At 45.7% G+C, this 25,485-nt stretch overlaps 1 protein-coding gene across 1 annotated transcript in view; it reads right to left on the bottom strand.

Annotated features, from left to right (window-relative positions):
* Window positions 1-7,976: 7,976 nt before the first annotated feature.
* Window positions 7,977-25,485, bottom strand: part of EPOR (erythropoietin receptor) — a 29,607-nt gene continuing 12,098 nt past the window's right edge. Inside the window, exons 2-8 of the mRNA XM_063449548.1 lie at window positions 24,288-24,414; window positions 13,868-14,046; window positions 13,596-13,744; window positions 12,498-12,651; window positions 11,859-11,946; window positions 11,445-11,532; window positions 7,977-10,737 (exon numbers count right to left, since the gene is read on the bottom strand). Coding sequence (XP_063305618.1) covers window positions 10,036-10,737; window positions 11,445-11,532; window positions 11,859-11,946; window positions 12,498-12,651; window positions 13,596-13,744; window positions 13,868-14,046; window positions 24,288-24,414 — 1,487 coding nt within the window. The 3' untranslated portion in view covers window positions 7,977-10,035. The remainder of the gene's footprint in view (window positions 10,738-11,444; window positions 11,533-11,858; window positions 11,947-12,497; window positions 12,652-13,595; window positions 13,745-13,867; window positions 14,047-24,287; window positions 24,415-25,485) is intronic.

The following is a 25,485-nucleotide window of genomic DNA, read 5'->3' as shown; positions in this document are numbered from 1 at the left end:
ATAGTGGAAGTGGTCTAGTCCTGTGGGGGCCTTGTCACCCAGGATGGCCGCAAGGGGTATAAGTTGATGTCCCTGTAGGAGCTGTCGGAAGCTAAGCCAGTCGGAGTCGGTGAAGGAGCGCAGGTCTGCTGGCGTGAGACCCCCACCCACCCCCGGGTTGTGGGTAATGGGTGTAAGGGGGCTGTCGGTGGTGGTGAGCTGGCGTGTATACCGTAGTGAGCACCAGACCCGTAATGTAGCGTCGATCAGAGGGTTGCCCGTTTGTAGCGATGTTAAAGTGAGAGAGCTGAGCCACAGGCGGGAGGGAAGAGCGCCCCTCGCCTGCGCCTGTTCAATGGGGACCCACTGCTTGGCCGTGGGGTGGGCGTGCCAGTCTATCACCCTAAGCAGATGTGTCGCGTGGTAGTACCCTTGAGGGGAAGGGAGGCCTGCGCCCCCTTTGCGTTTGGGGCGTTCTAATAGTGCCCTGCTAATCCTGCTTGCCTTCCCATTCCATACAAATTGCCGTATGGCTGTGTTCAGTGATTGAAAGTATGTCCTGGGGATGGTGATGGGGATAGCCTGGAACAGGTACAGGAGACGCGGGAGTATATTCATTTTTACCACGTTGATTCGTCCGAACCAGGAAACGTAAAGATTCCTCCAGCGTTGCAGGTCCGTTTGTATTACCGCGAGTATGGTGAGGAAGTTCAGTCGAAATAGGGATGATAGGTCGCTGGGCAGCCATACGCCAAGATATTTAAGTTTGGAGTCACACCACGAGAAGCGGAACTGGGATTTTAGGTGAGCGACCCTCTCAGCTGCGAGGGATATCGGTAGAGCTTCCGATTTGCTCATGTTGAGTTTTAGGTTGGATATGTCGCCAAAGGTTCTGAAGGCACGGAGGAGGTTGGGGAAAGAGATCGCGGGGTTGTCTAAAAAGAATAACATATCGTCCGCGTAAGCCGCTACTTTATGTTCCGTATGGTGGAGTCGGTATCCGCTGATGCCCCCATCCCGTCTGACCGCCTCTAGAAAAGGTTCCAGAGTGAGGGCAAACAGGAGGGGGGATAGAGGACACCCCTGTCTAGTTCCGTTACGGATGGAAAAGGGGGCCGAGAGAGCGCCGTTCACCCGAATGCGGGCCGTAGGGTCTGTATATAGGGAGAGGATCCATGAGCGGATATGGGGGCCAAATTGCATATGGCGAAGGGTGGCTTCGAGGTACAGCCAATCTACCCGGTCGAAGGCCTTCTCTGCATCAGTGGAGACCAGAATTAGGTTCTTCTTCATCGACCGGGCAGAATGGATCATGTGTAGGGCCCGGATAGTGTTATCACGCGCCTCACGTCCCGGGATGAATCCTACCTGATCCGGGTGGACAAGGGTAGGGAGTGCTCGGGAAAGTCTCATGGCTATGGCTTTGGCGAAAAGCTTGAGGTCTGCGTTAAGGAGGGAGATCGGTCTGTAGCTCCCGCATTCCGCGGGATCTTTGCCCTCCTTTGGAATGACCGTCACGGTGGCGCGTAGAGTATCTGTTGGGAACCGACCCTCTTCCAGCAAAGAGTTGAAGCCTAGTACAAGGCGTGGGAGCAGCACGTCCCCGAACTTGCGTAGGTACGAGACGGGCAGACCATCCGGGCCCGGGGCCCTGTGGGTTTTAGATCGTTTGAGCGCAGCGGCCAACGTGTTCCGTAAGGAAGTTCTCTATGTTGCGCAAGTGTTGGGGCGCATCAGTACGTCGGGTGGTATTATCTATGTTATAGAGCTCTTCATAGAAGAGCCTGAAAGTCTGTAGTATATCAGTCGGTGTCCTTTTCATAGTCCCGTCCCGTCCCTTGACCTGGTGTATGTGGTGTTGTCTCTGTCTCTGTTTCAGGGTGCGTGCTAGTGTCCTACCGCATTTGTCTGAGAACTCGTAGAAATGTCTGTTGGATTTGCGAATGGTGAGTAATAGGTTCTGGGATAGGAGGTCTTTGAGCTGTCGTCGCGCGTCTGTAAGGTGGCGGTAGATATCGTCTGTTTGGTCAGTCTTGTGTCGTGTCTCTAGGGTAGCTATTTCGCGTGTCAGGTCCTGTATCTTAGCGGTATGTTCCCTCTTCCGTTGGGTGCATAGACTGATCAGGTGTCCCCGTATGACGCATTTATGTGCCTCCCATATAGTGAGGGGGGCAACGTCCGGTGTGTCATTGTCATCAAAGTATTGGGTCAGTATTTGGGCTACGCGTGTGGTAGTTTCATTGTCCGTCAGAATGTTCTCGTTAAGTCTCCAGTGGCGTTCACTGGGTTTAAAGAGCGGTGATTTGAGTGTAACCTGGACCGGTGCGTGGTCTGAGTCGTGTTGTATGCCAATGGAGGAATCCATCAGGAGGGGGAGATATTCTTGCGCAAGGAAAATATAATCTATTCTACTGTATCTGGTGTGGGCTGCTGAGTAGCAAGTGTAATCCCTGTCCTCGGGGTGCACCACCCTCCAGCAGTCAATCAAGCCTGATTTAGCTAAGGATTGTTTAGCCTGACGTATACAATGTAGGGGAATGGCGCTGGTGCCCACAGACGAGTCCATCCGTGGGTCCAGTGGGATGTTGAGGTCTCCGGCCAGGATCAGCGTGCCCTCTCGGAATTTTTCTAACAGTGTGAGGGTTTTAGTCATGAACCGGTGCTGTCCTTTGTTAGGGCAGTATATCGTGGCGAAGGTGTACTTATGGTCGGCAATATCGCCTTTAACAAATATGTATCTGCCCAGGGGGTCTGCCTGTGAGGCGGAGCTGGTAAAAGGGGTGCTGTGGGAGAAGATGATGGCTACCCCCGCTCTTTTGGCGTCGGGATGATTGGCATAATAGCCTAGGGGGAATCGTTTATCCCTGATCAGGGGGGCATCCCCCCCCTTCAGGTGTGTTTCCTGAATGAATGCCACCGAGGTCTTCTGAGCCCAGAGGGAGCGTAGTAAATGTCTCCGTTTTTCGGGGGTGTTGAGGCCTCGGACATTATGCGTCCTCAGGATTAAAGGTGCGGGCCGATAGCCCGATGCCATGGCTGAGCACTGGCGCGAGATGCGGGGGGGGTCGGACCGTGGGGTTCCGACGGGGGGGTGGTAGGAGAAGGAGAGGTAAGGGGGATGGTAGAGGAAGGAGAGGTAAGGGGGGGATGAGGAGGGGAAGATAGGAGCAGGTGGGCACCTAGTAGGGGGTCAGGGGTTATAGGCAACCGTGTGAGAACCGTCCGGTGGCACCGGGTGTCACGTTCCCCCGGACCACATTAGGGTGGGTAGAGTGTCGTTCAGGGGTCATTCTGGTCAGTGCAAGAGGGGGGGCAACACTTGTGGAGTTAGCGGTCTGTTTGAGGGGCCAGAAGGCGTCCGTAAGGGCTTGTTAGGTGCGGGTCAGCAGTCAAAGCTACGGGACTGCGGGGACCGGAGGGGGGCCTAGTTGCGTCAAGTACGTTTCCCTGGGGGGGGGTCCTCTCCTGGATGACCCCGGTATTGCGGGGAGGGTGAGGTGGCCATGGTGGTTCTCTCGTCCGGGCCGTATGGTAACAGCGATCGGCTGGGCAGGGGCGGGGGGGAGGGGAGGGGAGAGAGAGGTGCAAGGGGCAACTGGCGGGGCAGAGAGAAGCATACATTCTGACGAGGGGTGCATCAGTTTGCAGGTAGCATACAATTCAAACAACAGTTCGCAATTATTACAACAGTTGAACCTTAGCCAATTTCCCCGTTAGCTCATTAGGCCCTATGTCTTAGCTGCTGGGCAAGGGAGGGTCTGCAGGTTCTTTCGGGCTAGAAAGACGTGCGGGGTTGTTGGTGGGTTAGAAAATCAGCGCACAGTCTGGTAAGAGGAAAGCAGCTATGCAAACAGCGTGCAAGGCAAACAACAATTCACATAATATACATAATATACAGCAAATGAAGCATGGTCAGGCTCCCCGCGTACACGCGGTATCCCCATCCTAGCCACTGGGCAGAGGAGGGGTCCGCCATGTCCCTTGGGCATTAAGGGCATCGGCAGTCCGGTAGCGGGAGTAGAGGTTTGCCCGGGACTGCGTGGCGCCCGGTAGGGCGCGGGCGGTGAGTGCGCTAGCTTACATGTCTCGCCACGTGCCACATGGGATGTTCAGGTGAAGGCTAAGCCACCCACGGGCCCCCCACCCCCCCCCCCCCCCATCCCCCAACCCAGGAACGGAGCGGCCGCTCCAGTTCTAATCGGGGGAGCGTGTCGGGTTCGGGCCGGGTCAACAACAGCTTAGTGGCATATTTAGCGGCTGCATGGGCAATAGGTTTCGGGGAGAGCGAGTCTACTGGTATCATACACAACGGGTAATAGAACAGTTAATATGCAATATAACATACAAAACCAATCCAAGTCCCCCCCTCCCGCCAACACCCAGCCCCAACCTGGCACTGGGTCCCCCCTATCTAACAGTTGAGAGGGGAAATGGTTCCCGGGGGCTCTAAACATTATTGGGGAGGCTTGCAATTCGACATGGGCAGTCGGGCGGGCGGTCGGCTGGGCCTTGGGTAGCGTCCAGAGTCCCGGCTTTGGTGGTAGCAGGTGTCAAGGGAAACGGTGTGCTCCGGCTTCCCGGGCGTGAGGAGGTACGTTAGCGGCCGTCCTGGGGCAATAATATAAGGGTCCACACCCGTACCCCACCCAAAAGCTATAGAAAACGTGGGAAATCGAGTCCCCCCCAGTTGCCTTGAGTGTCCCCAAGTTTCTGACCCCGGGCCCCCATGGTCTGCGTGGGAGAGAAAACAACAGTGTACCCCGTGTGCAGTATTATATGAGTACTTAGCTGTCATCGAGGCCGTTAGGTAGGTACGTCCGCTTACAGGAGCAATCACAGTGTGCCAGGGGACACCGGGGCTGGGGTTGATACGAGTTCGATTATTCTTCGGGCCCGTTAGGGCCTCCCCATCGGAGAGGCTGTGTGTCTCTACGTGCCTGGTTGCGGAGCTGTGCAGGTACCTCCGGGTGCTCCGGGCGTGGTGGAGGTTGGTCCAGTATCCAGTTGCGGATGGTGACCGGCGGAAGGTCCATCGATCTCAGGAAGCTGGGTACGTCGTTGGGCCATCTCAGGGAGCACCATGTGTTCCCCCGCTTGGCTTGGAGGCTGAAGGGGAAACCCCACTTGTAGGGTATGCGTTTCTCCTGAAGGATGTGCGTGAGTGGCCGCAACGCCCTCCTTGCATCCAGGGTAAGGGCCGATAGATCCTGGTAAAGCGAGACTGCGGCATCTTGGAAGACGACAGTCTGAGCACGTGCGGCCCTCATGATGGCGTCTTTGAGTTGGAAGGACAGGAGGCAGCAAATGACGTCGCGTGGAAGGCCATCTCTTCTGGGGGGGCGAAGGGCCCTGTGGGCTCGTTCAATCTGGTAGTCATCCGGGGCATCCACACCCAAGATATGGGTAAAGAGCTGCTTGAGAGCAGTGCCCAGGTTTTCATGCTCAGCCTCCGGTAGGCCTCTGATTCTTATGTTGTTTCGTCGCCCCCTATTATCCAAATCTTCCACCTGTCTACGGAGCTCGAGCAGAACCGAGCCCTGTCTAGCAGTGGCATGATCAGCGGTTTGGGAGTGCTGGATGGCCCTGATATTCTCCCCCTCCAGCTCCGTGACTCTTTCCTCCAGGGCAGTGAGGTCTCTGCGCACCTCCTGGATCTCCTCTCTGATCGCCGCCCTTAGTTCCGTTACCAGTGCAGTTTTATCGCTTTTGGAGAGCATGTTGGCAGATATAGAGGCCAGTTCAGCGGTAATGTGCGTTAACTGGTCACTCCCCACCGGGCCCGGCTCCAGACCTGCGTTGTTGTCCAGGTCCGGGGACACGGCCGCCATTTTGTCCGCGTGTTTCGCGGCTCGGGGGCCGTCCGGGTAGGCAAGGAAATCATCCAGCGGTCCGGTATTTTTCCTCGGTGGGCTAGTGCTTGAGGGTCCTGGGGTGCCCTGGCGTTTCGTTCTCCCCATATTAGTCGTGAAATGTGGCATTTATAAGGGGCTTTGTGGTCCGGGTTCGCGGAGCTCCGGCGATGTGCGACTCACTCCATGCACGGCAAGCCACGCCCCCCCAGATCAGTGATTTTATTCATAGTAAGCAGATTCTGTGCACCCAGCATGTTTCCTGTGGAATGCTACTCGAGATTCTGGTATACATTCCATATCGCACTTAGATTGCTCATTGCACATCACTCTCAGCCAGACCATCTGCACCAAGTATTAACTTTGAGACAAGCTTCAGTAGGAAATATGCATCTCTGAAATTATTGTAAATAAGACCAGATGGTAAAAACGAGTCCTAACACCCATTGCACAGAGCTCTGTGTGTTATTTCTGTGGACACATGCTCCCCATGTCTCCCCTTACCCCAGATGGTCACCCCTCTGTTAATTAATAATGACACTTGATGTCTGACTTGATGTAAAAATGACCACCGCACTTTATTGAAACATTGAACGTTATCAAAATATCTGGTGATAAAAATGATATTTAAAAAAATAGAAAAACGTATTTACAGATAAATACATATTTACATAGATAAATGTGCACATTCTAATCCTTAATGAAGAATAATTAAATTCCCCCAAAACTCTGTTTGTACAGTTACGTGCATCCTCATAACCTCCCACCCAAATCGACAGTCACAAAACTTCATACATAAGGGCCTCCTGTGCCGTTAGTGCCAGGCATGCGGACTACACTTTAGGGCAAGGGTCGGCAAGCCTTGGCAATCTGTGGACTACATCTCCCCCGATGCCTTGCCAGCACTTTGTCTTTAAAAGCATTCTGGGAGATGTAGCCAACAACATATGCAGTTCGAGAGTTGCCTACCCATGCATTAGGGTGTGCACATGGGATTTTTGTTTTAATAAAAGGCAAACATGTATTGAATATCTAAATATCCAACGAGAAGTTAACGGAACACTGTCACCATTTTTTTTTTTATTTTAAATAAGGAGAGGTGGAAAGGCAGGCAAGGGATGTCTTCAAAAATGTCAATATATATGAACTGAAAAAAAAGAATTCATAATGAGAAAGGGGTAGGCAACCTTTGGAACTCCAAATATTGTGAACTTAATTTCCCCTGATGCCTTGCCAGCAGTATGGATGTAAAAACATTATAGTATGTGTAGTCCACAAGATCTGGAGTGCTGATGGTTGCTTACCACTTCTATTTTATAATGTAATGCATTTATCAAGATAATGAAAATATTGAGGACAGTGTTCATTTAAAGGATTGCTCTCCAATGACAATAGATAGCAAACGCAGCATTAAACCAATGTTTAAATGCATTCCGATAAATCTGTACAGAATTATGTGATATATATATATATTTTATTATATGTTATATTAGACATTTCTTTAGGTTAAGCTTTCCAAACAATTCAATAATGTAGGAAATTTTTTCCCGATTATTTACCTACATAAATTCTCACAGACATTTGAAGATGAGTTCTGTATATAAATATATTTTTTTAGTTTTTCTAACAATGTTGAATCCTTTGAAATTCCTATTGAATCAAAGCCACAGATGGTGTTGGTCAGGAGTAGGAAACGTTCGGCACGCCAGATGTTGTGGAATACAGTCCCCTGATGATTTCCCAGCGTTATAGCTGTGAGGGCATTATGGGAGATGTAGTCCACAACATCTGGAGTGTTGCCTACTCTTGGTATATATTCAGTGGATTCTACATGTTTACTGCACTTCCTGTAAAGAGTCACTGTTATTGTCAGAGGTGAAATCTTTCATTCTCGACATTTGCTCCTATTCTCCCGTCATACTTTTGAACTTTGCCTAAAAGTCAAAGTTTTTGAATAAGCATTTTGAATGATTTTATATTTTGCATAAACTTTTAAAATGATAATAATATATACATTAATATTAGTTTCTGATATATTGATATGTATTTTTTTTATATATGACATCTTTTTGGAAATTTTTATATTTAAAAAAAAAAAAAAAGAATTTTAAAAGCTAAGCCAAAAATATAAAATTATTTCAAAAGCTTGTGCAAAAATATAAAATTAAGGCCCTTATTATTGAATGTTTGTTTGGTTTTCTGTATGGAGACACAATCCACAATTTGTCTAGTTTAATTTCAATATCACAATCACAGTGTTACAAAAAATACAAAAATATAAACTTTTATTTAAAATAAATTGTAATATTCATGAAGACACATGGCCACAGGCATACAAATGTATATGTACAAAATCTATAGTAGAGGTTCTTAACATCTGATTGCCAATACATTGTTTTTCAAAGTAACTATTAAAGGGACACTATGGGTACCCAGACTACTTCAGCTTATTGAAGTGGTCCTAGTGCAGTGTCCCAGGCTCTTTAACCTTGCAATTGTAATTATTGCAATTTATTTTATAAACTGCCATGATTACCTTGGTAGGTTAACTCCACCTCTAGTGACTGTCTACTAGACAGCCATCAGAGGGACTTCCAGATCATAAGGCAACTTTTGGTCACGTAACTGACGCAGAACAGTTTCACGCTCTGCTAGAGGACATCCAGCGTCATGCAAAATCCCATAGGAACGCATCAAACAAAGCTTTAATGCTCTCATATAAGAAAGGTTCTAATGCGAGCACTGCGCTCACTACCCATTAGGTCCCCCCTGCCAACTGATGTCGGTGGAGGACCAGAAGCGGAGTCAGGCCCAGCGCTGAGGGACATCAGTGTTCCATGACGAGGGAAGGGGGGGGGAGGGCGAGTGAGGGTGGCACTATAGGGAGGTATAGTGTGAGATTTTTCTAGCACTATAGTTTCCCTTTAAACTATTGCTCAGTGACAAAAATAACAACTGTTTTTTACATCAAAGGGAATGTCTTCTTCCAAACACAAAGACGTGGCACGCATCACATATTAGTTGGTTCTTGACCACCTTATATTTCCTTATACATGTAAATGGCAGTAATAAGCTATATATTACAGTTTTATTTTACATATAAACCACAGTTTCCAACAACGAGAAAGACAACTGATTTCTTTCCCCCACCATAAACCTCCTTCTCTCTCCGAAAAAAAACAAAACAAAAACAAAAACGCTGTCCTCCTCTCAACTTTCGACTCGGAATCCTTTTTGCTTCTTTCCTTTCTAGTTATTAACACTCCATGTATTTGTTCAGAGATGACCCTTCGCTTTAACAGAAACATTTCCAAGAACTCCCGAACCCAACAAAATCAAGTCAATGAACATGGTGGCTTCCAAGAGCAGTGGTTTTTGACCCCTGTTTCGTGGCTTGCTGGTTGGTCTTAAGCTACCTACATGTGCCATGAGCCAATGGCTATATTAAGTTGACTGCGGTGCAAAATATAAGTTTTTAAAACAGATGTCAGCATTAACAGGTCAGTTTGTCTAGGAGTATATACCTCTTTCGTAATATTTGATTGAGTGTGACGTGTATAAGCAGCTGACAAAGATAGAAAGAAACCAAAAAGGTAGGTGGGCCTAGGAATCTTTTATCTCATTGAAGTGTGCTTTGAGTCTGTCATGGTTGGAAACCACTCCTTTAGGGCACCACACTAAATAGTGCAACATCAGCTTATTTAAAAAATAGTTGGAATGAGAGTGTATAAAAAGTATAACGTTTTGGTTACGGTAGAACAGTGTAATGCAGTTTCAGTTTTCAGGGGAACCTATTGGAGTAAGACTGTCTCAGATTTTGAAGACCATGGAGACAAGAGCATCATATTTCAACTACGGCCCCAAGACCTTCAACTAGACTGCACAAACAATGGAAGATCAGTCTTGACAGGTTAGAAATGAATCATCACATTTTCCATTTTTAAGAGTCTTCCATTCTATGGGATGAAAAATGAAGAATTTCACAGGTCAGTGTAATTCATTGAATGTGAATGATTCATGGGAATGATGTCAGGATTGTAACATTTTGTGGAGCATTATTGGATTATATGTACATATATTGCCTTAAGGAAAATCCAATGCTCCAAATGCTTGTCCTTCCCGATTCTTTGCTCATTTTTGACTCATTTATTTCTGATACTTTTGAGCCTTTCTTTCTCTTTTACATCACCACCTAAAAATCTTGCAGTTAGCATTGTGAGTATAGAGGGGGTAGAAATTGGTTGTTCTGATAAAGATTGGGAGATGGAGGACGACTTTCTTCTCCAGAGTCAGACATGAGAAGATATGCATACTTCAAGGATGGAGGAGAAGGAGGTAGTGGACGTGGTTTGGGAGATAGGAGTCCATCGCATGTCTCCACTATAGTATACTCAAAGCTAGAGGCTGGACTCTGCTTCCCTTCCTCGGGGCAATAGTTATCCACACATGACATCCTTAGCCAGTCACTCTCTATTTTGGGACCCTTTATCATGTCATTTTCACATTTAAATGTTTCCTCCTGACTTTTCTCAATAGTGGATGCCTCACCAACACCGGAATCTGTATGGTTGGTTTCGGTACTCTGTGTCTCCAGCCAGCCAAACCCTACTAGTCCATTCTTCCTTTTTGTAGTCTCCTCAGGCTCAGGATTGAACACAATGGATTCTCTCCTTGGTGGCTCTGTCCAGCTGAATGGCTGCCATCTGCCATTTACCATTGCAGGGAGCTGTGGCATGATATTATCATTTAATATAACATAATTATCCTTGGAGGGCAGCTGTATAGCAGGGCACTGTGGCATTGGTGCGGATGGCAATTCTGAAAGAACTTCCAAAGCAGAGTATGGGGCTTCATAGAAGATATGTCTGGAGAACCACATGAGGTAGAAGTCTGCTTGGCCAAGCCATAGCTGCAGATAAAAGAAACACAATACATGGGTTTGACAATAAGGATTCTTAAATCAGAAATTACAAACTTAAACCTGGGATTAACCCCAACCTCAGCTGCTCATGTTACTAAACCTCATGTACGCATCGTGGTACTAAACCTTACGTGTTCACCACGTTAAAAAAACTTCACCTGAACACCCTTTGATACTAAACCTCACCTGCTCGCCATGTTACTAAACATCACCTGCACACTGTGATTGAACCTCACCTGCTTGCCATGTTACTAAACATCACCTGCTCACCGTGCAACTAAATCTACATTTTCCCAGTTATACTCAATGAGTTGAACTTAAAATGTAATTATTCTAATTGCAGTTGTCTGTGCATCTAAAACTTGTTTATAAAATCGGCTTTTCCTATCAATATAACCAAGGAACACTATAGGGTCAGGCACACTGTGCAGCACTGCCCCAGGAAGCACCTCTAGCAGCCATATGAGAAGAGGCCAGTGAAGTTATCACTAGGCTGTAATGTAAACACTGCATTCTCTCTGAAAAGACCGTGTTTACAGCAAAAAGCCTGAAGGTAATGATTCTACTCACCAGAACAAATTCAATAAGCTGTAGTTGTTCTGGTGGCTATAGTGTCCCTGTAATATTTTCAAAAGAGTCAGGTCTGAAACTTAATTTAAAAGGAAAAAAAAATAGATTGAAGAACTGAACTGTACCTGAAAGTTTCCCTTATGGATTGTGAAGAGGTCTTGAAAGTGGCTCTCTGGGGTGGGGACCTGTGGCCAAATCCTGTGTTTAATGATACTGAAATAAAGATAAACCAGGAAATGTTATAGAGTAGCAAATACAAACATAGCAACAGCCATGACATTTTACACAAGCCCTCAATTAAATATTGGTTTTAATGATAAAAGCCATAATAATGGGGGGGAGAGGGGGAATCTACTAAGGATTTTGATTGATTTCCCATTATATTATAAGTGTAAACATGTTTTCTATACGAATGCTACAAAGAAGATAGTATATGTAAAAGTGAAGCAAAATCATGAAAAAAGCCTCAGTTAGCCACAAAAGAAACTGTTATTGTCGTTTTAAATAAAGAGTTGTATTTATAGGGGTTCATTCCTTACCTGATATATTTCAATAACAGGACTAGTGGTATGATGACCATCAACAACGCAACTGCCACACACAGCACAATGTATAACGGATCAAAGTCTGAAACGTAAACAAACAGGTCACATTCCACCTCATCTGCACAAGTTCTTAAATTTACACCTTCCATCTCTTTATTCACTCACTTAGTGCTGATTTACTATTATCGAATACGTTTTTCCAATTATTTAAAGAGGCACTGTTACCGTTTGGGGCCAAATTCCCAAAGTCCCCAGACTGTGACATCGCCGCTGGCGGTCCGGTGGTGGTGGGGGTAAGTAAAGGTGAGTTTACTCACATGAACCTGTCCCTTGTGGGTACCGCCACCTTGATCCTACCGCCTCCTTGATCTCGTGCATGCGCGAGAGTACAGCATTAAGGGCTATGGGCAATCATGCAAGACCATGGGATTCTCCATAGACAAAGCCCATTCCCTAAAGCCGTCACTGATGATGGCTGCAGGGACTGGCTCTGTAGCTCGGCCTTGTATCAAAGAACGTCAGGCGGAGGAGAATTACAGAGACAAAGTCTTGATGTGTTTGTTTATTTCCCCAGACATTTATTTAATTTGGGTCATGTATTTGCAGTTGTTTTGTTTGTGTGTTTGGTCTTACCTGTCTGTACAACTATCGGCTGAGTCCACTCGCTCCAGTACCCATTATATGAATAGCCATTCATTTTGGCCCTCACTCGGATTGAATAGCGAGTATTAGCGTTAAGCTGTGTCAGCAAAAAATTGTTCTGCCCTGTGATACCATCACCTTCATTCTGAAACAACAGCAGATACATTGTTACATAATTCTAAGGCTACCTGTATAATAATACTGAGTATCTATACACTGATAATGAACACACTGCGCTGTATAATGATACTGAGTATCTATACACTGATAATGAACACACTGCGCTGTATAATGATACTGAGTATCTATACACTGATAATGAACACACTGCACTGTATAATAATACTGAGTATCTATACACTGATAGTGAACACACTGCACTGTATAATAATACTGAGTATCTATACACTGATAATGAACACACTGCGCTGTATAATAATACTAAGTATCTATACACTGATAGTGAACACACTGCGCTGTATAATAATACTGAGTATCTATACACTGATAATGAACACACTGCCCTGTATAATGATACTGAGTATCTATACACTGATAATGAACACACTGCGCTGTATAATGATACTGAGTATCTATACACTGATAATGAACACACTGCGCTGTATAATAATACTGAGTATCTATACACTGATAATGGGCACACTGCGCTGTATAATAATACTGAGTATCTATACACTGATAATGAACATACTGCCCTGTATAATAATACTGAGTATCTATACACTGATAATGAACACACTGCGCTGTATAATAATACTGAGTATCTATACACTGATAATGAACACACTGCACTGTATAATGATAATGAGTATCTATACACTGATAATGAACACACTGCGCTGTATAATGATACTGAGTATCTATACACTGATAATGAACACACTGCGCTGTATAATGATACTGAGTATCTATACACTGATAATGAACACACTGCGCTGTATAATGATACTGAGTATCTATACACTGATAATGAACACACTGCGCTGTATAATAATACTGAGTATCTATACACTGATAATGAACACACTGCACTCTATAAAGACACACGCTATGAACCAGGCTGCTTACCATTTGCTCGTCATCGTTTGTGGGTGTGCAGCTGACCTGATATGTAATGCTGTCCTCGAAGCTCATGATGGGTGGCTCCCAGAATACCATGTAGACTCGCGGAGTGTTTGTCTCTTTCACTGTCACATTCCTGGGAGGCTCCAAGAACACTTGTAGGAGATAAAGAACAATGTTTGTCAGTCCCTACTCGTTTCGCACACTTACAGTAATTCTGAAAACATCTCCACTAGTTTAGATAACACATAAAATGTGTTATTCCTGTCAATTCTTACCCACTTGATCGGTGTATACCGTCTTCCTGTACATCACTTTGCTGCTGTTGTCACTTTTAGACACTCCAATGTCTATGGGTGTGAACGAGTTTACGTCGCTCATTGGGAAATTGCATATGTGCCACCAGGTGTCGGCGGAGGATGCCTGTGTCATCAGATTGCAAGACTTGACTTGGCCACTAGACAGATATAACAGTTCATTATAACAATTTCCTTATATCTAACAATTAATCTTTCAACGTTTGCTTACTTATCAACAAACTTCAAAAAATAACAATCATTTAATGTATCCATTATTAGAACATTCAACAAAATGTAACCAGAATTGTATAACTGTATGAAAATAATAAAGGCCCAAGCGCAGGAGACTAAGCCCACTGAGATGTTGCAAAAATGTATTTTTAAGAAACTACTCTATAAATATTCATACGTATATATAATTGAGGTTGTCACGGTGATAGAGGTTGCGGAGATTTTTCCTTGAACAGTCATTTAGTGACATAACTACAAAAACTTGAATATTTTGACCTGTACGTTTTAATTCTCACAATTTAGAAATAAACCCTTTATGTATTCACTAAATAAGGTCATGTAATTAGTAAATGGTAAATCAAGTTCAAGCTCTTAACAGTCGTGATCTATTACTAAATGTGCTATTCCTGAACTACATACACCATAAGGCCCTGCTTGTCAAAGGAGAGGCTTGTGGAATATCCCCACACTCTCAATGAGATTAATGAGAGGGCTCAGATTGTCCAAGACATCTCAGAATGCAGAAGCTGTCTGTAGCAAAATAAAGAAACTAAAATGTGTTCACTGTCTTAATTCATTTATAGTTATTTTGAATCCCAATAACTTTATTTCAAAGGATTTTTGCACCAATGTTAGATTGTAGGAAAGGAAAAGGCCACTATTATGAGTTTAAATATGTTGTAGAGACACATTTGGTTATAATATATAAAGTTTACGTTATATTTATAATGCTAGAGTCTAGAGCAGTGGTAGGGAACCTGCGGTACTCCAGATGTTTTACATTAAAACCCCCATAATGCTATTGCAGTCATGATGCTGATAAAGCATCAGGGACATGTAGTTCACAAAATCTGGAGGCTGAAGGTTACCTACCCATGCTATAGAATTAGATTGCTGTTTGGGGTTTAAAATATATTTTTTTAATTATTAATGAATTTAAGAAAAGTGTTCCTGAGTGCATCAGAGTGCAATCCTGATATCACTCTGATTCAGATAAGCAACCCATAGAAATGGCCCTTAAAATATTGAATTTAACCCTGTGTCCCCTGCCTCTGTCAGTCTGGTAGTTTTACTGAATCTGTATCTATGTGTTGCCATCAGTGATGTCCCGAACTGTTTGCTGGCGAATAGTTCCTGGCGAACATCGCTTGTTCGCGTTCACCACGGATGGCGAACACATGTGCTGTTCGGTCCGCCCCCTATTCGTCATCATTGAGTAAACTCTGACCCTGTACCTCACAGTCAGCAGACACATTCCAGTCAATCAGCAGCAGACCCTCCCTCCCAGACCCTCCCACCTCCTGGACAGCATCCATTTTACATTCATTGTGAAGCTGCATTCTTAGTGAGAGGAGGGACAGTGTAGCTGCTGCTGATTTGATAGGGTAATTGATAGCTAGTGTATTTAGTGTCCACTACAGTCCTGAAGGACTCATCTGATCTCTGCTGTAAGGACAGCACCCCAAAAAGCCCTTTTTAGGGCTAGAACATCAGTCTGCTTTTTTTTTCTGTGTAATGTAATTGCAGTTGCCTGCCTGCCAGCCTGTGTGTCAGGCTCACACCATATACTGTGCCCACTTGCCCAGTGCCGCCACTCACTCACTGGTGTCACAATAGCTTGCATTTAAAAAAAAACAAAAACTTTTTTGACTGTAATATAATAGCAGTCAGTTTCTTTCACGCGTGTGCGTTTCAGGGCCTGCCCAGTGCCACCACTCACTCACTGGTGTCACAATAGCTTGCATTTATAAAAAACAAAAGTTTTTTGAATGTAATATAATAGCAGTCAGTTTCCTTCACGTGTGTGCGTTTCAGGGCCTGCCAGGGCACAGTGTCACACCAGTGCAACTCATATCTGGTGTAACAGTAGTGTACATTTAAAAAAAAAATACAATTTTGACTGTAATAGATTGAATAGCAATTAGTTGTCTGCCAGCGTGTGTGTCAGGCTCACAGCGTATACTGTGCCCACTTGCCCAGTGCCACCACTCATATCTGGTGTTACAATAGCTTGCATTTAACAAAAAAAAACCTTTTTGGACTGTAATATAATAGCAGTCAGTTTCCTTCACTAGTGTGCGTTTCAGGGCCTACCCAGTGCCGCCACTCACTCACTGGTGTCACAATAGCTTGCATTTAACAAAAAAAACGTTTTTGACTGTAATATAATAGCAGTCAGTTTCCTTCACGCGTGTGCGTTTCAGGGCCTGCCCAGTGCCACCACTCACTCACTGGTGTCCTAATAGCTTGCATTTAAAAAAAACAAAATAACTTTTTTGACACTAATATAATAGCAGTCAGTTTCCTTCACGAGTGTGCGTTTCAGGGCCTGCCCAGTGCCACCACTCACTCACTGGTGTCACAATAGCTTGCATTTAAAAAAAACAAAAACTTTTTGGACTGTAATATAATAGCAGTCAGTTTCCTTCACGCGTGTGTGTTTCAGGGCCTGCCCAGTGCCACCACTCACTCACTGGTGTCCATATAGCTTGCATTTAAAAAAAACTAAACTTTTTGGACTGTAATATAATAGCAGTCAGTTTCCTTCACGAGTGTGCATTTCAGGGCCTGCCAGGGCACAGTGTCACACCAGTGCCACTCATATCTGTTGTCACAGTAGCTTGCACGCATAGTACCACTAATCGGAAAAAAAATGACAGGCAGAGGCAGGCCACCTCGCAGGGGTGGTCGTGGTGCTGTGATTCCCTTTGGCCCTAGAATAATGCCCAGTGTTCAGAGGCCACGTACCCTGAACTTGAAAAGTTCTGAGGACATAGTTGACTATCTAACACAGGACACCCAATCTTCTACAGCTTCCGCTCGGAACCTTGACGCACCATCCTCCTCCAGCTTAGCTTCAGGCACCTCTCAAGTTACCACTCGCCCGCCTGCCGCCACCACCAACACTAGCACCACAGCCGCTTCACTTGATCTGTCAGAGGAGTTATTTACACATCAGTTGGAAGAAATGAGTGATGCGCAACCATTATTGCCAGAGGATGTAGATAACAGGGATATGTCTCAGTCAGGCAGCATTACACACGTACGGTGTGATGATGATGATGTTGTACCCGCTGCTGCTTCCTTTGCTGAGTTGTCAGATACAAGTGAAGCGGTTGATGATGACGATGCGTCCGTGGATGTCACGTGAAAAGACCAAACACAGCAGGCGTCCCAGGGGGCTTGTTGTCACCTTTCGGGGACCCTTGGTGTTGTACGTGGCTGGGTGGAGGAAGAGACCTTCAATGACATCAGTGAGGACAAGGAACGGGACATGGCTAGCTTGGTATCCAACCTTATGCAAATGGGGAGTTTGCGGTTGTGCAAATGGACTGTTTGCGGTTGTTTGCGGTGCGTTAAACGGGGAGTTTGGTCTGTCACTGTGAAGCGGGCGTAACCCTTACACTACCTGATCGATACAACATCATACCTGATGTTTTAAAGCACGTTATTCCAAACAATTTAGGAATGTTAGGTGATTTATGCCCTTTATGGATTAAAACCAGACCCTGCATCAACTATGTAATTTTCCATGGGAGTTTTGCCATGGATCCCCCTCCGGCATGCCACGGTCCAGGTGTTAGTTCCCTTGAAACAACTTTTCCATCACTATTGTGGTCAGAAAGAGTCCCTGTGGATTTTAAAATTTGCCTGCCTATTGAAGTCTATGGCGGTTCGCCCGTTCGCGAACACTTGCGGAAGTTCACGTTCGCCGTTCGCGAACCGAAAATGTTATGTTCGCGACATCACTAGTTGCCATTTATCTAAGCATTATCCTCCCTCATGTCTATTCTTTTTTTTTTTTTTTATTCTTTATTTTTGGTGTAGTTTCAGCGAGTACATATAAAGGTAATCATGCCACAACATCAGTTGCACGATAGAACATTCACATTACAGTCGTCTTATGCGTTGGGCCGAGTCGAGCTATGCACATTTTGTGTTGATGAGGGCTATGTAGTTGTAGCGAGGGTCTGGCCATGCCAGTGGTGCGTGTTATGTATGTATCTATTGTCGTCCCGGGGGGACTATACGACTATATTGGGACACTGGCACAGGTTATGGCCTGGGTAATCACTTAGTTCCTTGCGTGGTTTAACGTGTGTCATGGTGGGTAACAGACAGGATCTAAGCCTTTGTGTCTCGTCTATGTGTAAGTGCAGGATGGTATGGAGTTCTGGTTATGTAATGTACTGTGAGGGTTCCATAATGTACTGTGCCCTGTAACCCTGGGCATTCAGGGGGGGGGGGATGAGGGACATTGGTTGGACCTGGGCCGTTGTTTCATCGTCACGGGGCCGTGTAGTCGGTACCACCCGGTGAGGTTGGGTCAGCGGAACAGGTTGTGTGTGATTTAGTTCGTCTTCAAAAGAGATATCTAAACAGGGTGCGATAAACAGTGAATAAAGATGGCATAAAAACATAAGAACAGTAAATGGTAATAATAATAATAATAGTCTGGCGGTGTGACCAATGCAGGTTTCAGGTTGCCGGTCCCGGCAGTGGTGTGGTTGGTGCCCTGGTGTTAATGGACAGTCCCAGAGTGGTCAGTAGGGCCGATCCTTCTCCTAAATTGGAGATCTTGTAATGTTGGTCACCTTTAGTCACCCATAATGTCCTGGGAGTAGCCCATTTGTACTTGAGGCCCGCTGCTTGCAGGGTGGTCGTGATGGGCTGCATGCTCTTGCGCCAAAGGAGAGTGTCTCTACTCAGGTCTTGGAAGAAGGTGATTCTGTGTGTTTCAAAGTCGTTAATTGTTTTCTCTTTGATGGCCGTCATCAGGGCTATCTTATCCGTTAGGGATTGACATCGTAGGATGATGTCACGCGGGGCTGCCTTCGGTGCCTGCTGCGGTTTTGCAATGCGATATACTCCGGCAAACATGAAGTGTTTCGCCTGTCTGTTGGGGAGGAGTGCAGCTACCAGGCGTCTGATAAAATGGGGCAGTTCGTCCAGTAGTACCACCTCTGATACACCCCTGATTTTAATGTTCTTTCTCCTGCCCCTATTGTCTAGTATAGCCAGTTGTTTGATGGCGTTTGCTTGTGTGGATTGTATTTGGGAGACTGTGTCTTTAAGGGAGGTGATGTCTTGGCGTATTTCTCTCACCTCTTGTTCTGCGGCCTGGGTTCTCGCCGTTACTGCCTGTACCTCTGCCGCCAGCCCTTTTAGGTCAGCTTGCCACATGTGCTGAAGGTTCTTTTGGAGACCGGCCAGCATGTCCTGGATGTCTCGCTTCGATGCCGGTGCCGTGTCATCCTGGGTGTACATACTTGCGTTTCCCGTGCCTGCCGTAATCATACTGTGAGTGGAGTCTTCATCCTCTGACCCCTCGACGGCTTGGGTCCGTGCAGGCGGAGGGGATTGCAGCATGCTGCATATGCCCTTTGTGGCTTGGGAGTGCTCAGGATCGGTTTGTGAGATTTCCGCCCCATTTCTTCCGTGGTGTGGAAGTCGGCGTCGGTGAGTAATGAGTTCCCGCCAAGCCACGAAGTCAGCTCCCTGGTTAGGTGGTGTTCACTCGTGCGGTAGGCCCCGGGTCCCTTGGTTCGGCGTTTTGTGCCCGATTTTTGAAAAAAAGGCATCTGCAAGATCCGCCGGGTGTCCGGAGAGTGACCCTGCAGTCCTCTTCAGTCGATGGGCTGTTAGTGCCATGTTTTGGCCGGTTTTGCGCGCTGGCTTGTCGGAGCCGTAGTAAATGGCGACCGCTGCAGTGTGCCGCTAGCTCCGCCCCCCTCATGTCTATTCTTAATGATATTAGGAATGCCAATCCCAAAGACCTCGTGTTCTGAGACAGGTAACATAATACGGAGGAGTTGTGACCATGTAGTATTATATGCCACCTGCCATAGGCTGGGTAGTGATTTGTGCTGCCATGTGCCATAGGCTGGGTAGTGATGATGTATGCCGCCATGTGCCACAGGCTGGGTAGTGATGATGTATGCCGCCATGTGCCACAGGCTGGGTAGTGAGGATGTATGCCGCCATGTGACGTAGGCTGTGTAGTGATGTGTGCCGCCATGTGCCACAGGCTGGGTAGTGATGTGTGCCGCCATGTGCCACAGGCTGGCTATTGATGTGTGCCGCCATGTGCCATAGGCTGGGTAGTGATGTGTGCCGCTATGTGACATAGGCTGTGTAGGAATGTATGCCGCCATGTGACATAGGCTGTGTAGGGATGTGTGCTGCCATGTGACATAGGCTGGGTAGGGATCATGTATGCCGCCATGTAACAAAGGCTGGGTAGTGATGTATGCCGCCATGTGCCACAGGCTGGGTAGTGATGTATGCCGCCATGTGACATAGGCTGGGTAAGGATGTGTGCCGCCATGTGACATAGGCTGGGTAAGGATGTGTGCCGCCATGTGACATAGGCTGGGTAGTGATGTGTGCCGCCATGTGACATAGGCTGTGTAGGGATGTGTGCCGCCATGTGCCATAGGCTGGGTAGTGATGTATGCAGCCATGTGACATAGGCTGGGTAGGGATGTATGCCGCCATGTGACATAGGCTGGGTAGGGATGTATGCCGCCATGTGACATAGGCTGTGTAGGGATGTATGCCGCCATGTGAAATAGGCTGGGTAGGGATGTATGCCGCCATGTGACATAGGCTGGGTAGGGATGTATGCCGCCATGTGACATAGGCTGGGTAGGGATGTGTGCCGCCATGTGCCATAGGCTGTGTAGGGATGTATGCCGCCATGTGACATAAGCTGTGTAGGGATGTATGCCACCATGTGCCTTGGCTGGGTAGTGATGTATGCTGCCATGTGACATAGGCTGTGTAGGGATGTATGCCGCCATGTGACTTAGGCTGGGTAGGGATGTGTGCCGCCATGTGCCATAGATCTTGCCAGCTTTGAAAATTACCTCACTGTGTGAAACACTCTGTCAGCAGGAAATGGATGTGCCCTATCTCTATCGGGAGACATTTGGCAACTATGTGACTATTGTCTGGAATAACATATGCTGGGATTATCTTATCAAACTGCAGTCGTCATAGAAAGGACTGGGCAAAATGCCATTTCTAACCCTGCGAGAATTAATGGTAATACGATTCTGTGTTCTACGGATTCCCAGAGTTCTGTACTCTGTCTGGTGTAGAACAGAACATTTTATTTTCATTCATGGAAACATTTCCTATAAACTCACTGCTCTGCAGAACCCACCAACAAATGTGAGAATTTAAGATTCAAAGTACCAAGACGTCAAGATGAGATCATTCAGGGTACACTGACTGTATGAAACGTTCTCCAGCCATGCAGAGCTCCACCAGCAAATCTATGACTTGCATAGCAATCAGTCTAACAGGGCTGCAGCAGGTTTGGCCATTCTCGATATTTTAGGATAATAATGGCCAGAAATACACAATGTCTCTGAATCTCTATATAATACAATTTCTATGGAATACAAATCTGGAGAATGGGCAGACTGGATCATTAGATCATTATGGTTCTTTACTTTCCCTCCTCTCCAGGTAGTATTTAAAGAAGCTCATTGTATTTATTTTATGTAACTTGTGTCACTATTTATATTTTTACCTGTTTCAAGGAAAAAATATATATATATTTTTTTTATAAAAAGTATACTCAGATTTTCGACTGATAGTCTACGCTTGACAAAGGTCCCGTTTGGGTCTGAAATGCCACCAGGTCCACATTGGAGAAATGAAACTCTTTCTCTTATCTACTGTTTGTCTTGCGCGTCGTTGGTTTATTTTGTGCTTTTGAAAGCCTGTTGAGTGTACCTTGGAACATGGCACCCGGAGTTACCTATTATTCAGTGCTACCTCCCTTATCTTTGACAGATAGTGTCATACGAACCCAAGGAATTCTATCTTAAATGCATTTAACGCACTCGCTCATCGTTGATGCTCAACAGTAGCATATGTCAGGGTCAAATGATTCAAGAAGATAAACAAAAGGACATCAGCTCAGCATAATGCTGGGTGAACACCTGGCGGAAGTGGCAAATGAAAGCCGAATAACCACTAAACATCTGTAAAGTTTTGTAGCCACTACTCAGCCAATAAAACCAAGGATGTGCTCTGTGAGATCCCTAGTATTTACCACAGAGTGCGGGGTCTCTCCCCCCTCCATTTCACTATGAGGTAGAGGAGCTAATATTGCCTCTGTGCTGGCTTGATGGGCCACTTAGCCCATTGGCAACAGGACCAGGGGATGCCCAGTAGACTTGTGCATGGTGAACATTTGGTTTGTCCAAATTGATTTGTTCAACAGAAGTTCTGTTCAGGTGATTTTTTGATTTGTCCATGTAGCGTTTTGGTTAGAATTAATTTTGCATGTGCAATCGTTTCGTGAAAAATGATTCCGAGACGCAAAAAGGGCGAAAAAATTGGCCAATCAGGGTACTGTAAAATATAAATATTATGTATATAATTTACATTACACCGATAGGCTCTTTTTGCTTCATTTAATTCACAGATTAAGTGAGAAGTAACCAACAGAGGGAAAAACAGGAAAAGGAGTAAGACAATATATCTACATGTATGTATTTATATATTTATTAATTATATAATATACAAATGTAGATTTGTTTTTACTGCTCCTCCTTGTTCCCCCTCTATTGGTAACTTGTCACTCGATCTGTGAAAATAAAATGAACTTTTAAGGGCTGTCCCCTAACGATCGATCATCATGTTTTTACATCAATTATCTTGATAAAATAAAAATAACTAATCTGTCGGCTCTGGTTGGCTGTCGGAACTGAATTAAAATATAACAGAGAATTTTATTTATAACAAACAGTTTGGTGGGAACATAATTCTTGTGAGAATTCAAACAATTCAAAACAAGATATTGACGTCCCGCAGAGGGATTGTCCAGCATTGCTGAGAGCAGGGCCGTCTTTAACACGGGGCAAAAGGGGCAGCTGCCCCAGGCCCAGTCAGTCTTAGGAGGCCCAAAGCAGCTGCCCCTGCAACCCTCCAGCTGCTGTGGTGTGTACGGCCCGCGTGGAACTACCACCGTGGGCTGCGCGATGTGGAGGCTCATTGGGTGGCCAATGCTCTAAGGGCCACCCGATAGCGATGGATTTTCAGGGGCCTGGCCACTTTAGGAGCGCAACCGGGCCCCCTGTGATGTCAGGATGCTGGGAGGAAGTGACAGCCAGTCACTTCCTCCCAGCATTCATCGAGCGCCGCACGGGAGGAGGAGTGGAAAAGGAGGGAGTCAGAGTGGGAGCTCTGACTCCCATCAGCCTGAGCCAGCCTCCTGCACTCCAAAGGTAGGAAACAAAGAAAAAAATGTGCATGTATGTATGTGTCTGTCTGTTTGTATGTATGTATGTGTCTGTTTGTATGTATGTATGTGTCTGTCTGTCTGTATGTATCTGTTTGTATGCAGTGTCTGTTTGTATGCATGTGTGTTTCTGTATCTGCATGTGTCTCTATGTGACCCTGTGCATCAGTATGAGTTTCTGTTTGTCCATATGTGTGTCTTTGTATATAGGTGTATCTGTTTCTGTTTGTATATGTGTATGTCTATATGTGTATATGTTTATATGTGTATCTGTTTGTATGTGTGTCTGCATGTCTTTGTATCTGCATGTGTGTCAGTGTGTATCTGCATGTGTGTCTGCGTTTGTATCTGTGTGAGTGTCATTCTGTGTATTTGAATGTGTATCATTCTGTGTGTATGTGTAGCTGCATGTGTGTCTGTGTATCTGTATGTGTCAGTGTCTGTATCTGTGTGTATATATGTATCTGCATGTGGGTCCCTGTATGTATCTGTATGTTAGTGTTTCTGTTTATCTGCATGTATGTAAGTGTGTGTATCTGTGCATCAGTGTATGTAGGTGTGTCAGTGTGTATATGCATATGTGTCTCTATGTATGTCAGTGTTTGCATCTGTAAGAATGTTAGTATGTGTATTTTGTCTCAGTAAGAAATGAGAGGGCTAAGTGTGTGTTTTTTATTTATTTTTGTGTGGACGTTGATGGCGTGATTGCATGCTAGGAAGGGGAAGGGCTAGGTCAAGGGGCCCCAATCAAATACCTGCCCAGGGTCCAATCAGTATTAAAGACGGCCCTGGCTGAGAGCCATCTCCTGCCATTGTGGAGAGAAAGGGACTTTATACCCAAACCTCTGAACTGCGTGTGTGATAATGTGACTGTACATAGAGGGACAGGACTACATGCATTGTACTCACTCATATTCATACTGAAAGGTGTATGTTGAATTTTCCAGTTCCTCGCTCTCCCAGAAGCAAACCAGATCAAATTCATTTGTGGTGTAACAGTATGGAATCGTCGAGTTCACATGGATAACCTCATAAACTGGGGGGGAAAAAAAGAATGATTTATAAATGACGTATTACCCTGTCACATCTTATTACCCTGTCACATCTTATTACCCTGTAACATCTTATTACAGTAACCCGGCTCCTGAGTGCCTTATTACCCCATAACATCCTATTACAGTAACCCGGCTCCTGAGTGCCTTATTACCCCATAACATCCTATTACAGTAACCCGGCTCCTGAGTGCCTCATTACCCTGTAACATCTTATTACAGTAACCTGGCCCCTGAGTGCCTTATTACCCTGTAACATCTTATTACAGTAACCCGGCTCCTGAGTGCCTTATTACCCTGTAACATCTTATTACAGTAACCCAGCTCCTGAGTGCCTTATTACCCTGTAACTTCTTATTACAGTAACCCGGCTCCTGAGCGCCTTATTACCCTGTAACATCTTATTACAGTAACCCGGCTCCTGAGCGCCTTATTACCCTGTAACATCTTATTACAGTAACCCGGCTCCTGAGCGCCTTATTACCCCTGTAACATCTTATTACAGTAACCCGGCTCCTGAGTGCCTTATTACCCTGTAACATCTTATTACAGTAACCCGGCTCCTGAGCGCCTTATTACCCTGTAACATCTTATTACAGTAACCCGGCTCCTGAGTGCCTTATTACCCCTGTAACATCTTATTACAGTAACCCGGCTCCTGAGCGCCTTATTACCCCTGTAACATCTTATTACAGTAACCCGGCTCCTGAGTGCCTTATTACCCTGTAACATCTTATTACAGTAACCCGGCTCCTGAGTGCCTTATTACCCTGTAACATCTTATTACAGTAATCCGGCTCCTGAGTGCCTTATTACCCTGTAACATCTTATTACAGTAACCCGGCTCCTGAGTGACTTATTACCCTGTAACATCTTATTACAGTAACCCTGCTCCTGAGCGCCTTATTACCCTGTAACATCTTATTACAGTAACCCGGCTCCTGAGCGCCTTATTACCCTGTAACATCTTATTACAGTAACCCGGCTCCTGAGTGCCTTATTACCCTGGAACATCTTATTACAGTAACCCAGCTCCTGAGTGCCTTATTACCCTG

This window comes from Pelobates fuscus, chromosome 3 (genome assembly GCF_036172605.1).
Source record: "Pelobates fuscus isolate aPelFus1 chromosome 3, aPelFus1.pri, whole genome shotgun sequence".
NCBI classification, from domain to species: domain Eukaryota; kingdom Metazoa; phylum Chordata; class Amphibia; order Anura; family Pelobatidae; genus Pelobates; species Pelobates fuscus.
Note: the sequence above shows the minus strand (reverse complement) of the source record. Positions and strands in the feature narration are given on the sequence as shown.